General features: G+C 29.3%; 7 protein-coding genes across 7 annotated transcripts; 4 read left to right on the forward strand and 3 right to left on the reverse strand.

The window, feature by feature from the left end:
- Window positions 1–1153: 1153 nt before the first annotated feature.
- Window positions 1154–4634, forward strand: TVAGG3_0966300 (centrosomal protein-related family; the record flags this gene model as incomplete). Its single annotated transcript, XM_001581480.1, has 1 exon — window positions 1164–4631. One exon carries the CDS (start codon window positions 1164–1166, stop codon window positions 4629–4631), a length of 3468 nt encoding a protein of 1155 aa, XP_001581530.1.
- Window positions 4635–5055: 421 nt separating this feature from the next.
- On the reverse strand, window positions 5056–5610 carry TVAGG3_0966310 (uncharacterized protein; the record flags this gene model as incomplete). Its single annotated transcript, XM_001581479.2, has 1 exon — window positions 5056–5610. One exon carries the CDS (start codon window positions 5608–5610, stop codon window positions 5056–5058), a length of 555 nt encoding a protein of 184 aa, XP_001581529.2.
- TVAGG3_0966320 (ubiquitin-like family) lies at window positions 5611–6249 on the reverse strand (the record flags this gene model as incomplete). Its single annotated transcript, XM_001581478.1, has 1 exon — window positions 5611–6249. One exon carries the CDS (start codon window positions 6247–6249, stop codon window positions 5611–5613), a length of 639 nt encoding a protein of 212 aa, XP_001581528.1.
- Window positions 6250–7181: 932 nt separating this feature from the next.
- TVAGG3_0966330 (Listeria-Bacteroides repeat domain (List Bact rpt) family) lies at window positions 7182–8354 on the forward strand (the record flags this gene model as incomplete). Its single annotated transcript, XM_001581477.1, has 1 exon — window positions 7182–8354. One exon carries the CDS (start codon window positions 7182–7184, stop codon window positions 8352–8354), a length of 1173 nt encoding a protein of 390 aa, XP_001581527.1.
- A 385-nt stretch (window positions 8355–8739) lies between these two features.
- On the forward strand, window positions 8740–9180 carry TVAGG3_0966340 (uncharacterized protein; the record flags this gene model as incomplete). The annotated part of the gene is made up of 1 exon (XM_001581476.1): window positions 8740–9180. The coding sequence occupies one exon, from the start codon at window positions 8740–8742 to the stop codon at window positions 9178–9180; it is 441 nt and encodes a 146-aa protein (XP_001581526.1).
- A 2564-nt stretch (window positions 9181–11744) lies between these two features.
- On the forward strand, window positions 11745–12107 carry TVAGG3_0966350 (uncharacterized protein; the record flags this gene model as incomplete). Its single annotated transcript, XM_001581475.1, has 1 exon — window positions 11759–12025. One exon carries the CDS (start codon window positions 11759–11761, stop codon window positions 12023–12025), a length of 267 nt encoding a protein of 88 aa, XP_001581525.1.
- A 35-nt stretch (window positions 12108–12142) lies between these two features.
- On the reverse strand, window positions 12143–13068 carry TVAGG3_0966360 (uncharacterized protein; the record flags this gene model as incomplete). Its single annotated transcript, XM_001581474.1, has 1 exon — window positions 12270–13067. One exon carries the CDS (start codon window positions 13065–13067, stop codon window positions 12270–12272), a length of 798 nt encoding a protein of 265 aa, XP_001581524.1.
- Between the last annotated feature and the right edge of the window lie 57 nt (window positions 13069–13125).

A 13125-nucleotide genomic window follows, 5' to 3' on the forward strand; every position in this document is an offset into this window, starting at 1 on the left:
CTTTTTTTTTATTTGATATATTAACATTCATAGATAAATTGATTAATGTATAGCTGTTTCATTCTCTCACGATTGATATATTGAAATCATATGCATTCAGTTATTGCATGCATTATTAATGATTTCATCTCATACTTGTGATTTTTTGCAATATATATAATTCAAAATGTGAGAGAATATAGATTTGCACATTTAAAGAGAATACATATATATGTATATATATAATTTCATTTATTGCATTCTGATAATTGCCAAATTTCTGGAATACAAATAAACTTTGTATTAATTTTAATTTTTATCTAAATAAATGTTATATCATGTGCAAAAAGTTTTTTAATAAGTATTAAGTAAGAAACAACAATAGACATAAGTGAAAAAGGAATCTTATTATTAATTCATGAAATCCATTGTAACAAAAATTTTCAGAGTTTGATCACAAAATAATTGAACAAACTCTACAGATAAATTGATTAATGTATAGCTGTTTCATTCTCTCACGATTGATATAGCTTCTACAGATAAATTGATTAATGTATAGCTGTTTCATTCTCTCACGATTGATATATTGAAATCATATGCAAAATGGATTTTTAATACCTATTAAGTAAATGATAAAATTAAGCTTCAAATTTTATTGATTCTATGTTTCTTGTTCAATTTTTTTCCAATACTAATTTGAAATATTAAATAAGTTTCTTCTACGTAATCTTAACAATACCATTCCAAAATTATAACAAAATATGTTATATGATGAATCGAAATGTCGTTCTAATACAATCCTTGATTGATAGGTTATTTTATCAAAAGCCAAGATTTTCCTTAGAAAATTGTATCTCTCATATTGTACTTTTTAAGGGCTTGTACTCAATATGAGAAAGAATGTCTTTCAAGATTAGAAGAAAGGGTACTCGCACATATCTTTGTTATTCGTGGTTGAATGTTACGCAATGTACTTTCACATTAGGAACGACTTCAAGCACATTCTAAATCCATCTTTGAAATACTATCTAGATGTTGAATATCAGCTATTTTTAAATTGTAAAATTCATTATATTCCTATTATTTAAGCTAATTTATAAAAGCATTCAATATCCCTCATCATTTTTTTTTGAAAATAAAATTAACGAAAATTTTTTATTTTTGTAAATTGCGTCTCCTCTGTAATGTCTGATCTAGAAGAAAAGGTGCGCAATTATGCAAAACAGCTTGATGAAATTAAATCTCAAAGTTGTAAGCCATCAGAGACAGAAGATTACGAAAAACAAATCGAAAAACTAGTCAATACAATAGAAAAGGCATCATATCAATCCGAAATCTACGAAGAAACAGAAGTATTTAAAATAGACGATGAAATGATTAATGGATTCATCGATTCGAATTTTAGAAAATTAACGACTTCTACAGAAGCTGCAGTAAATGATGTCAAGGAACTTGATCAATCCAAAATATTATTAACTGCTTTAGCATCATCTGAACTAAAGACAGATAGTCCACTAAATAACAGTTCACAATTCCAAGATGATGGCGTGTTTGTTAATACAAATATGTTAGTCAAAGACGAAAATGCACAAAGAGTTAAAAATCGATTAAAACGAACCCCGAAAGACAGAGTTTTCCTTGATGAACAATCAAATCTCAAGCTTGACCCATTATTTATCAGACAAACTCCACCACAACTGAATTACAAATACAAAAAAGGAGATTATATCGAAAATGTACCATATTATTCCGTTGACGAAATACATACAAGTTTTTATCCTGCATTTTTTTGGGATCCTACAAATGTAAGTGTCAACGACATACTTCGTGTTGAAATTAAAAATATAAAATACGATGTTCATGCATTATCTTCAGATCAATTTTATTATTCCAAGAAATTAGAATCATTATACAACGCCTATATGCAACATTCCAACGAATCACTCATTGCATTTTATAAATCACGCATTAAAATACTTAGACATTCTTTAAAAGAGAATCCAGATAATAAAGTCGAAATTTTAAGCGATATTATTAATTGTCGAGAAGAAATAGACAAAGAAGAGCAAAAATTACAATCTTATAAAGATCAATTAACTGTTATTTGGCAAAATTTACAACAACTTAGATCAAATTCTTTTGTTGAAACTCCAATCGCTCTAAAATGGTATTCCAAGAAATATTCAGAAGAAGATAAAACTAAATTACAGAAAAAACAAGAGAAAACCTTTAAAAAACGCATAAATGAAATTATTGAATACAATTATCTAATTTCTGGCGAAAAATTAGAGGAGAAACAACTTTACAATGACTTAATGAAGCACAGAAAACAATTAGGATTGCCAAATGCCGGAGATACAGAATGGAATCCGAAATTAACAACAGTTGAAACAACAGAAGACAGTAAAATACCAAATTCTGAAGTTCAGAGACTCAATCAGGCATCGGAAACATACAACTACGTCAAGATTATTGTTGGTGGACAACAAGCAATATCAATGGCCTCATCTTTGGATTCAGATTTCACATCTCAAGTTAATTTCGGGGCGAAATTCATAATAACGAGAATTCCGAAGTACATCAATATAGAGATATGGGAACAGAGTAAGAATGGAGTGTTTAAAGTTTGCGATACAACACTTCCTGTTTTCAACGGAGAGCCAGCAAAATATTATGAAAATCACTTCACTTCTGACACTCCTCTTTCCAATGGAAAACTTGTTGAAGGAAATATCTTAGGAGCGGCATTTATATGTGTTAATCCTAATGCTAGTATCACGAGAATTAGACAGAACAAACCCCACCAAAAAGCAGAAAAACAAATTTCTGTTTCAGGAATTCCAGGGAGACAAAGAACATTTGCATGTTCCGCAGTTAGTGAAGAACATTGCGATCCAAATGATCCACAAATCATTGAAGCTCTTTCTTTTAACGCTGATCCAAATGACAACAAAGACAGAGACATGATGAGATTTAAATTAGACAACAAGAAAAATGATACATTATTAGCATCAATGGCTCCGACAATTGTATTTAAGAATCCAATAGATATCAGGGAAAAGAAGAAAGAAGAGAAAGAAGAAAACAAAATATGTTATGATGAAATTGTTTCTGAAATAAAATCAGAATCTCCTTTTTCAATTTTGAAAAAGATTTGGAACTTTTTGTTTATGAAAAGAAGACCTTTGTTTACTTACGAACAAGAAAGAGAAGCAACAGAAGAACCACAAACATTGTTCGTAAGGATTTCAGCATTAATGAATTGTCCAAAAAGAACAGAAATGTGTTTAATCGACAAAGAATTGAATTCTCAAGGTTATTACAGCGAAAATGGAAAGAAACCAAGGATATCAATGATAGCGATATGCGAAGATCAAGTGTACGAATCAACACCAATGAAAACAGTTGCTGATAGATGGGATTGCGAATTCGAAATTGATGTTTCAAAATGTCCGAATTTTTATTTGTCAAATTTGACATTGAACTTTTTTGACAATGTTGAATATCAATTTCCACAGCTAGGAAACAAAAAAGAATCACATTATATAGGACAATTGGAGATCCCTCTTTCATCAATCATTGAAAACAAATGTAACTTAAATGGAACATTTTCAATCAATACTCCAATGACAAATTTGACAAATTCCAATGATAAATTAATGAGAGTACAAATGAGTTGTTCCATCAACAAAAACAATTTGTTTAAAGATACAAAAGATGATGACACCATGCTTGATAGTAACGGAATTCCTTTGTGTGATTATTTGTATAAAATTTCTTTGCCAGAACATGAAAAAGATGTGACATCAATTTTAAGATTTGTTTCAATGTTTCCTGTATCACAAAAAGATCAAGGAATTGTTTTCAATGCTCAAGAGATTATTGACAATAGCTTAGGATCAAGTTTAGAGCTCTGCATCTTGCTTTCTTGTTACTTATTGACTTTGAATTATAATCCATGCATAATTTTGTGCAATGATATAATAAGAGGAGAAAATGCTTATGTTTTTGTTGAAATCGATGGCAGTAAATATTATATGGATCCGACGAAGAACAAAAGATATTTATATTGCCCGTTTTACAGAGTAAATGCTATTATCGACAAAGATGGCGTTTATCTTCCTTTGACTAGCGTTTACAATCCGGATTATCACGACCAAGTTTACTGGAAGAAAGTTAGAACAGCAAAGTCAAAACAACAAGAGGAAATAGAGATTAAATACGCAGAACCTGAATGCGATACAGAAGAATTGTCAAAGGCAATATTTAAAGCTGTAAGAAGCACTGCAAAGAAATATTCGGCGCGAAAAATTAAATGGAATAGAAGCGTTTCTTTAAACCTCGAAAAAATCATTGATGCATGCGAAAATCAATTACAAACAGGAACAATTTCTAATGATGTTTCTTTTTATTGCGAAGCATCAGCAATAAGAGCTATTGGAGCTCCATTTGTTCATTATTATTTCATGAGAGATAATGATTTGGATAATTTTATTGATATTGTTTGTGCAACACTTGAAAATCAGCACTTTTATAGTATTGAAGGTGATAATATAATAAGCGGCTTGTCAGTTAAGGTTTTCCCTCATGAAAACGGCATTTACGCTGTTTGGGTTTTCCTCGCGTCAGTTCACAAACTTTCAAATGATTAATTTGCATAACTTTTATTATTTGTATATTATATGTTTTGTATGTTTTAAAATTGTATATCATTGTTAATTTTTCTGTATTATTTTTTTAAAGGGCCAACATATTCATAGATATCGCATTTCATGTGCTCGTCAATAAACCTAAAAAAAATTTTTTTTATTTGGTGATCATTAGCCAAAAAATCCCATTCAACCTAGCTTGAGATCATCAAGATATTAAAGGTCTTTAAACTCATTATCGATAATTCCAATAACAATATGTTTACACCGAATTAAAACTGCTCTATATCTGTACAAAAAGGAATCCTAGACACCGCAAAATTTACATAAGTTGCTATGAATTGTTAGTGATTACTAATTAGATAACTTGAAATGTAATACAATTTTCTTTTATTTAGGATCATTTTTTACTTACAAAAGGAAACATTTAGTAGTTTAAAGTTGAAACAATTGTTCCGCCCCACTCGATAACTGTGAAGCCATCACGATTGAATCTTGGAAGATCTTGTGGTTCAATATCACAAGGGGAGTCGAGAGGAAGAGCAGCGAAGAAGACTCTGTTTATGTTTTGTGGTTTAGGTTCGACAGTCAGTGGACACATATCGTCGAAGTTTTCGAATTGGAAGCATATTTTGACGAATTTGTAAGAGACAAGTTTTGGACACCAGTATGTGATGAAGTCACATATCTCACAATCATTGAGATTCATCATTTTGAGTTTATCATGGAAGAAATCAACACAATCTTCGCCTTTGATGATGAAACCTCGTCCCATGTTGAGATTAGGATAGAAGAGTGTTTCCCAGAAGAGATATCTCATCTTCTTTCCAAGGTGTTCGATTTCTCCTGATGGATATGCTTTAACTTTCCATGTGCTTCCTTCATCGAAAGATGGGTAAACAAATGAAAAAATTCCATCATTGATTTTGATGTTAACATTAACATCCATTTCTTTTTTTGGATACAAATATATGACTGGCATTTATACGCGAGATCTTAAATAAAGTTTAAGAACACTTCCATCATGCATTTTATAATCTGATAAAGGATGACTATTTAGGATTGTTTTCCCATTTAATAATCTGATAACGAAATCATGTGGCGATAAACTTAAATCTGTTAAAACCGCTGCTTGTGCGATTTGTTTTAAAAATTCTGTTGAATCCATATCATCTCTAACACCATAAACATCTGTGGTTAAACCCGAAATTTTTATTATTACTCTATAACCACCACAACCAAGTGATATTGATCTGGGAAGTATACTTGCATGAAATTTATTGGGTTTTGAATTAGCTTCGGTTCGTGGTGAATTCTTGTAGAATGAAAATATTTTAGAAAGTGTCGGAATTCCAAGAACAGAGTTGAAAGTATCTTCAACTTCTTCAACTTCTTGGAATGTCTTGAAATCGACTGTACGTGCACGGCTCATCATCTTAAACATGTCATCTTTACCATAATGTTCAGAAAGATTTTTGAACAAGTTTGCGAATTGATTTGACGTTAATGTTGCGTAATTTAGGATTTTACACATTTGTAGAGGTTTTGTATTAGATAAGAACTCATCATCATCGATATATTTTGATATATTTTCACCAATTGTTCTCCAATTTGACTCCATGAATCAAAATAAAAATTTAATTTTGAATTTTTTTCCACCTCAGAAATCAAAAGTCGTAAATGTCAATAAAAAATATCAAAATTCAATAATTACTGCTATTACAGTGCTCAAATTTGATATATTCTATTATACAATATTTGAATTTCTCTAAAGTCAAATTAGGTAAAAATTTACCCATCACATGAGAATTGTTTATTATGAGGAATGATGAATTTGTGAGAATTTGATATTCTTGATAAATTTGCCATTAAATCAACTATTATGATTGAATTTCATTATAAAAATGGTTTTAATTTTGAATCTCCATAATTTTTAAGTAAATCGCTTTAATTATATGAAAAATGAAAGAAAATATGAATTTCTCTATAAAGCAGCTAATATTCATGCCTTAAGTATCCATAACACATAATTATTCTCAATAATAAAAATCTCATTAAAAAAACTGATGGAATAGTTTGTTTAATGTGAACAAATGCAGGAATAGAACTAAATAGTCAATTATTGACGATAATAATATATAAAATTATCGTTTTTGACTGACTTTTTGAAAGATTATTGAATTCTTTTCAAATAAAATCTTTTTTTGGGCAAAAACGCTTTCTTCTATAGATAACTCGGAAGATTTTAGCCAATTAATAAAAAATGGACCACTTTTGAATTTAAATTTTGAGAATGGTGAACTACTAAAGTCGAAATTATTATAATAATGTGTGATTTTGCAGCAAAATTGAACAATCACAGATATAAACTCTTGCCATTTTGTTTTCAATATCGAAATTGTGAGAGGCTACCAAATAATCAATTCAAATTATTTGAAACAAACTGTTCAAAAATTTTTAACTTGATATAATAATGGAAAAATCAATAAAACATATTAAACTAAGTATATAAAATATCAATTGAAATCACGAAAATTTTATTTATTGAAATCAATGATATCATTGCTAGTACTTCCAAAGCTGATATCATCATCCTCGTCAAGCAAAGAGCTGAGCTATAAGTTTGTCAGCAACAGCGCATTTGGAAATCGTTTACCTGGAAATTTCGAAATTTTATACGGTGGTGAAAAAACTTCATATAAATCTAATGGATGGGCTTCAGTCTTTCATGTCAATAATTATCCTGATGTACAAATATTGGGAAGCAATAACGGCGTGGCTTCATCACATAATGTTAATATCTCAACAAGATTAACCTCTCTTTTTGATAATAAATGGATCCTTATTGAATTTATTGCAAAGAATTTAGGAAGCGAGCCATGTTATGTATCTATTGCCTCATACTGCGATATTCAACTAGGTAACAATGATCGCGCTTATTTATATCCATTTGCAGAAACCAGAGGTTTAATATTGGAAGATCAATATGGACAAAATGGTCAAAAAACAAAACTAAAAATGATTGTACGCGATGGTTATGGTGTTGAAAATATCGATACGTTTTGGTATGGAAGATTTTTTGATGCCAGAATTCAATTTTGGAATAATATAACTGGACCATATCCTGTGTTCGATAATGAAATAGATACGGCCTTTTCACTTGGTTGGAAAGATCGCTTACTTCAACCTCAAGAAGCATTTGGTATCCTCATTGGAGTCGATAATAACTTGAATACTCCTCCAACAATTTCATTTGCAAATGAGTTTAAGAAACTTTATAGTCCTGGAGAAAATGTGGAAATTATTGTAAACGTCAAAGATTTTGAGCTTGATAATATAATTCAATTATTTTATAATTACTCAAACGGTTCAGAAAACAAAGTTAAAGAATTAGTAGGATCTTTCAAAACAAGGCAAAATAAACTTAGAGAGACAATGAATTTTACCATTGATCTAGGAAATGAAGTTGATTCCTACAATTTGACTATATGGGCCGAAGATAATAACAAATTATCAAATGTTCTTGTGAAAAGATTTTTAGTTAATACCGAACCAGTATTGAAAATTATAAAGTCAATTGATCAAAGATTATTTATAGATGGAGCTTTTGATATTTATGGAACAATTTGGGATGACACATTCTCATATATCACATATAAAATTGACAATTCTTTCGGTGCAAATATTGGTTCCCCAATTCTGCAACAGAACAGAGAAAAGTTTTAGAAGATCTATTACCTTGAGCAATCATAATATCATTTATGGGAAACATAACATTACGATCTGGGCAACTGATCAATTCGGAATTGAATCAAAAAAATATGTATATGATTTTACTTATGAAAATCTCCATGCTCCTATTGTTAATATAATAACAGTTGCAAATGAAACAGGGTACAAAACAAATGATGAAATTCTAATTGAAGGCAATGTGATAGATCAAGATGTTAGATGTTGTCTTACTATTTTGGTGAAGTATCCATCTGATGATATTATTGTACCATTTAGACCATCTATTGTCCTTTCAAATGGTGGGATTTCTAATTGGAGTTACGTATATACCGTAGAAAAAAATCTTCCTCCAGGAAATTATTCTCTCATTTTCCAAGCAATGGATAGCAATTCTGCAACCTCAAAAGACGCTCTATTCACATTCTATATTAATGAAGAAATCAAAACAAATACACAAAATGTCGAATTTACATTATCATCTCCATTGAAACATACTCCGTCAAGTGATAATCATATCTTTTTTGATAATTCATCAAAGACCCCAAAGAAAGATAAGAAAATAATCATTATTGGAGTAGCAGTTGCAATTGTTATAATTGTCATTATAATTGCTGCTGTAATCCTAATTTGTGAGGCAAGAAAGCCAGCAAAACAGTTTAGTCAAGAAAATGTAGAAAAATATGATATTAATAATGGAATTGGATGCGAGATAGATAATCCATTATATACTTCGAATATTCAAGAGATTGACCCATTTAAAGACGATTTCAGCGATGATCAATATAATGGAAATATAGTTTTGAAGTCAATGATGCCTTAAATCCATATTATCACTTTAGAATTTAAGATTATAAATAAAAAGTTAAACTATTCATGAAAGGAGCTAACCAAAACTTAATATTTTCTAACATAATAATATAGAATATGATAAATAGTCTTAATTACATAATTTGAGTTTAATATATCAAGGTTATAATTTTTCAAATTCAAATTATATACACGGAAATATGTCTTATGACTCAGTGTAAAACTAATAATATAGAAATTTTAAATCAAAAATAACAATATAATCTTATGAGCATATCATGCTTTTATGAATAAATTGTCATGTTAAAATGAATATACTAACAATATTCTGGATGAATCATGCGAGAAAACTCATTTATTTTGAGGATTTTCTTACGCCTGTGAAAAATTTCATTGTATTATCAGTTTTAGACTATAATTCAACAAATAGAAAAGTATATACTTAGAGAGAATTAAAATACCTCATCATTTTGAGATTTTAATACTTCTTTCTGGTTTTATATTTGACATTTATTATGTTAATTGGTATAAATGATATTATTGTATGGCTTAGTCATTATATGTAAAAATTGTTATAGAAAATTTCTTGTTATGCTCATTAGACGATGAGATAGAGAGCATTCTAAATTACCTCGTTTATTGAGAACTCTCTCAAAATTGAAAAGGTAAAAAGCAACGTTAGAAAAAATCATCCAATACTACATGAATTTTTCAGGTTATTACAAGACAAACTTTGAGACCAAAAACTTTCGAAAGTGTGATCCTTACAGCTAGGTGAAAAATCACCCACCTTACAGATACTTTTTTTTTGAACTTATTTAAGCCATATTCTCATGAGTAGCGATTACATATAGATCACATATACTAAGTTTGTCGTATGAAGAAAATTTTTCTAGCCAATATTATGATATTGATAGGTGAATATAATATCCTTAATGTCGGGGGAAAATATGGCTCCTAAATAAATAACTATAACAAACTGATATGAAGGAAACTTCCGAAAAAACGTATTACCTTTAAAATAAAAAATGATAAAATAAATATATAAATAATATTTATAATATAATATAAAACAAACAATATATAATTTATGCGTCACCTTCGTTGACTTCTTGTTCATCCACGAGAAGATCTAAGTTATTATCAGACTGAGCGTCTTGTATTTGTTCATAATTATCCAGGAATGATCGTTCATATGTTGAATGCAAGTACGATATATGAAAACCGTATGTATTGAGAAGAGCAAAGAAATAAAATAAATTTAGTGAAGAATCTGGATTTAAATATTTGTTTTGGTAATATAAAAATCCGAAATACCATGAAATGTAGATTATATTGATAAATAAGTACCTGGTAAACCTATGAACTGAAGTAAATGGAGCAAATGCGCTAAGAATAAAAATATAAAGCGCTAGAGTGATAAAAGCACCAATTTGGACATAAACATAAGTATTTGCTGACGATGTTTCGAGAATTGTAAAAATATTTTTTGATATTAAATTATTTTTCTTATTTGAGTTCCAATAAAGAGTATAAATGAAGTATCCCCAAACAAGATACAAAATATTCTTATAAATACTAATTTCAAAGCAAGAAGAGAAAGAATAAAAAAGATATAAAAATAAAATCGAAATAAATATGTTGTGAGCGTATTGACCGCAGTTACTTATTAATTTGCTTGGATAATAGTAGTTAAATAGCGATAATGGATTGTTATAAAGTATAATACTTATTTCTAGTAAATAAACGAGCTTTTGTTCGTAAGAAAGATTGTTACCTTTGTAGTGATTATAGGCGACTATACAAAAATGGAATACTGTGACCCAAAAAGCGAAATATTGGTACCATGAGGAAACATTTACATTTTTTGAGCGATAGAGTAGATATGCGTTATTGATATTTGTTTCATTCACAGTTTTGAACTCTATTTCGAAGCTGGTATAGTTGAAATTCGATAAAGTCCAAATATGAAATGTATAATTGATTTCTGAAGTGATTTTTGTTGATGGAGTCTGTATACTTCTATTCACACGCGTTCTCTTAAGGTATAATGGCTTGTTTAGGTAATAAAACCTAGAAATACAGATAAATGCAACTTGATTATTTTTATTTGTAATTAATGGCAGTTTAACGTATAACTCTATACTTTCATTGCTTGCTTGAAGACCTTCAACTTTCCAATTGCCATAAACAGGGTAAATTTTATTAAATTCGTAAACATTTTTATCTTTATCAACATTTCTAAATATCATTTCTGTTCTGTAGAATGCGTCTGGTTCAATATATGATATAGCAATTAAAATAACGAATATAAATGCAAATCCTAAAAATACGAAAATGTTTGTGAAGCTAAATTTCTGGTCTACCTTTAATAGCACTTCATCATCGACCAAAGAAATCATTTTGATGGCCTGTAAACCATCATCTGATGATTTCTTTTTCTTCATTTCGAAAAAAAAAAATTAGAACGATAATTGTAAAATTGCCTAAATATTAATTATAATTGGATCTGAGCATGCACCTTATTTAAATTTTGGATTTTTAAATTTCTATGAAAAATGTCAAATTCGGATGTCACTTTAATATTTTTCATGTTTTTAGTCACAGAAGAACAACTTCGTAACTACGCACCACCAATTCAAATCTTGATGCTCGCTATGGCACTTGCTCTCGTCGCAGTTTTCTTCTATTATTCATTCTGGGAATCATTTTACAAAATCGTCTTTACAGATGAACCACGTACAGGCGCGGACTATGCAGCTTTTGCATTATCTATCGGTAATATCATTGTTATTATTTCTACTGTCTTTAGATTACTCAAACATTCCGCTGATGAATTAAAGAAGAAGCTGAAATAACTATTTCGGACCACAAATGTGGGAAAATTACATTAGCCAATAAACATTCTTTTCGGTATCAAATTATTGCTTCATTTTGTAAAATTATCTTAATTTTTTTTATTGTTTAAAGTCAAAATTCTATTTTGAGCAAAATATATTTATACAGATCCTAATGATCGTTTCCTATCCTTGAGTAATTATGAATATCAAAGAAATATAAAAAAAATTAAGGAAAATAAAAGATTATAACAAACATTTTATATTAGGATCGCTCCGATAAGTTTCTATGAGAAAGTTCTTCATGTTCTTTTTCTATTTGCTCTTTATTTTGCATTCTATAACGATATCCTCTCCAAAGAGACTGAATTGTCGTTGCTGCATCATGTAAAGAGATTATTGGGCTCTTTTCATGCTCAATTCTTCTTTTTTCGTGATTTTGATGCATTTTAATGTTCTCAATTTGGATTTTAAGATTTTCTTCAATTTCTCTATCACTGGTTATGGAATTACCACCTCCTTCAAAGAGGTTTAAGTTTGAGCGTAATAATGCTAAATCTCTTCGATCGTGATTTAATTTCAACTTCATCTCTAAAAGCATTATTTTTCTTTCATTGTATAGAGCTTGTTGTGCTAGAATTTCATTTTCGCGACGTTGTTTTGTTCTTTCAGGATAATTTTCTTCTTCAATTCTTGGAGGAATGTAATCATATGTATTTTTTGTTGGATCAGCAAAAGCATTGATTTCTTTTGTTATTTCATTCAATTTCGTGAATCTTTTTTCTAAAGATTTTAGATCATCTTCTAAATCCATTTCGAAATCATTATAAAGTAAAGTTCTTTGCTGTTGAGATACCATAGCACCTTGTAAATGTGTAATTTTATTTGAAATCCGAGCGTTTTTCTTTTCTAATTCTTCAATTTTCGCTTTTAAAGTTTGTAAATCAAAAATTTTTGTAGATTTTGGAGCTGTTTTTGGTCGGTTCCTTGATGTTGCTGTTGATGGCCTAGACGCACGTGTTGGACCTTTTGTTAAATAAAAAATTCCGCTATTTTCACTCATGAAATAGCAAAAAAAACGATTATTTTTGTAAACAATTTTACAACTACACAATTTTTTT

This window comes from Trichomonas vaginalis, chromosome I (assembly GCF_026262505.1).
Source record: "Trichomonas vaginalis G3 chromosome I, whole genome shotgun sequence".
In the NCBI taxonomy this organism is placed as follows: Eukaryota; Parabasalia; order Trichomonadida; family Trichomonadidae; genus Trichomonas; species Trichomonas vaginalis.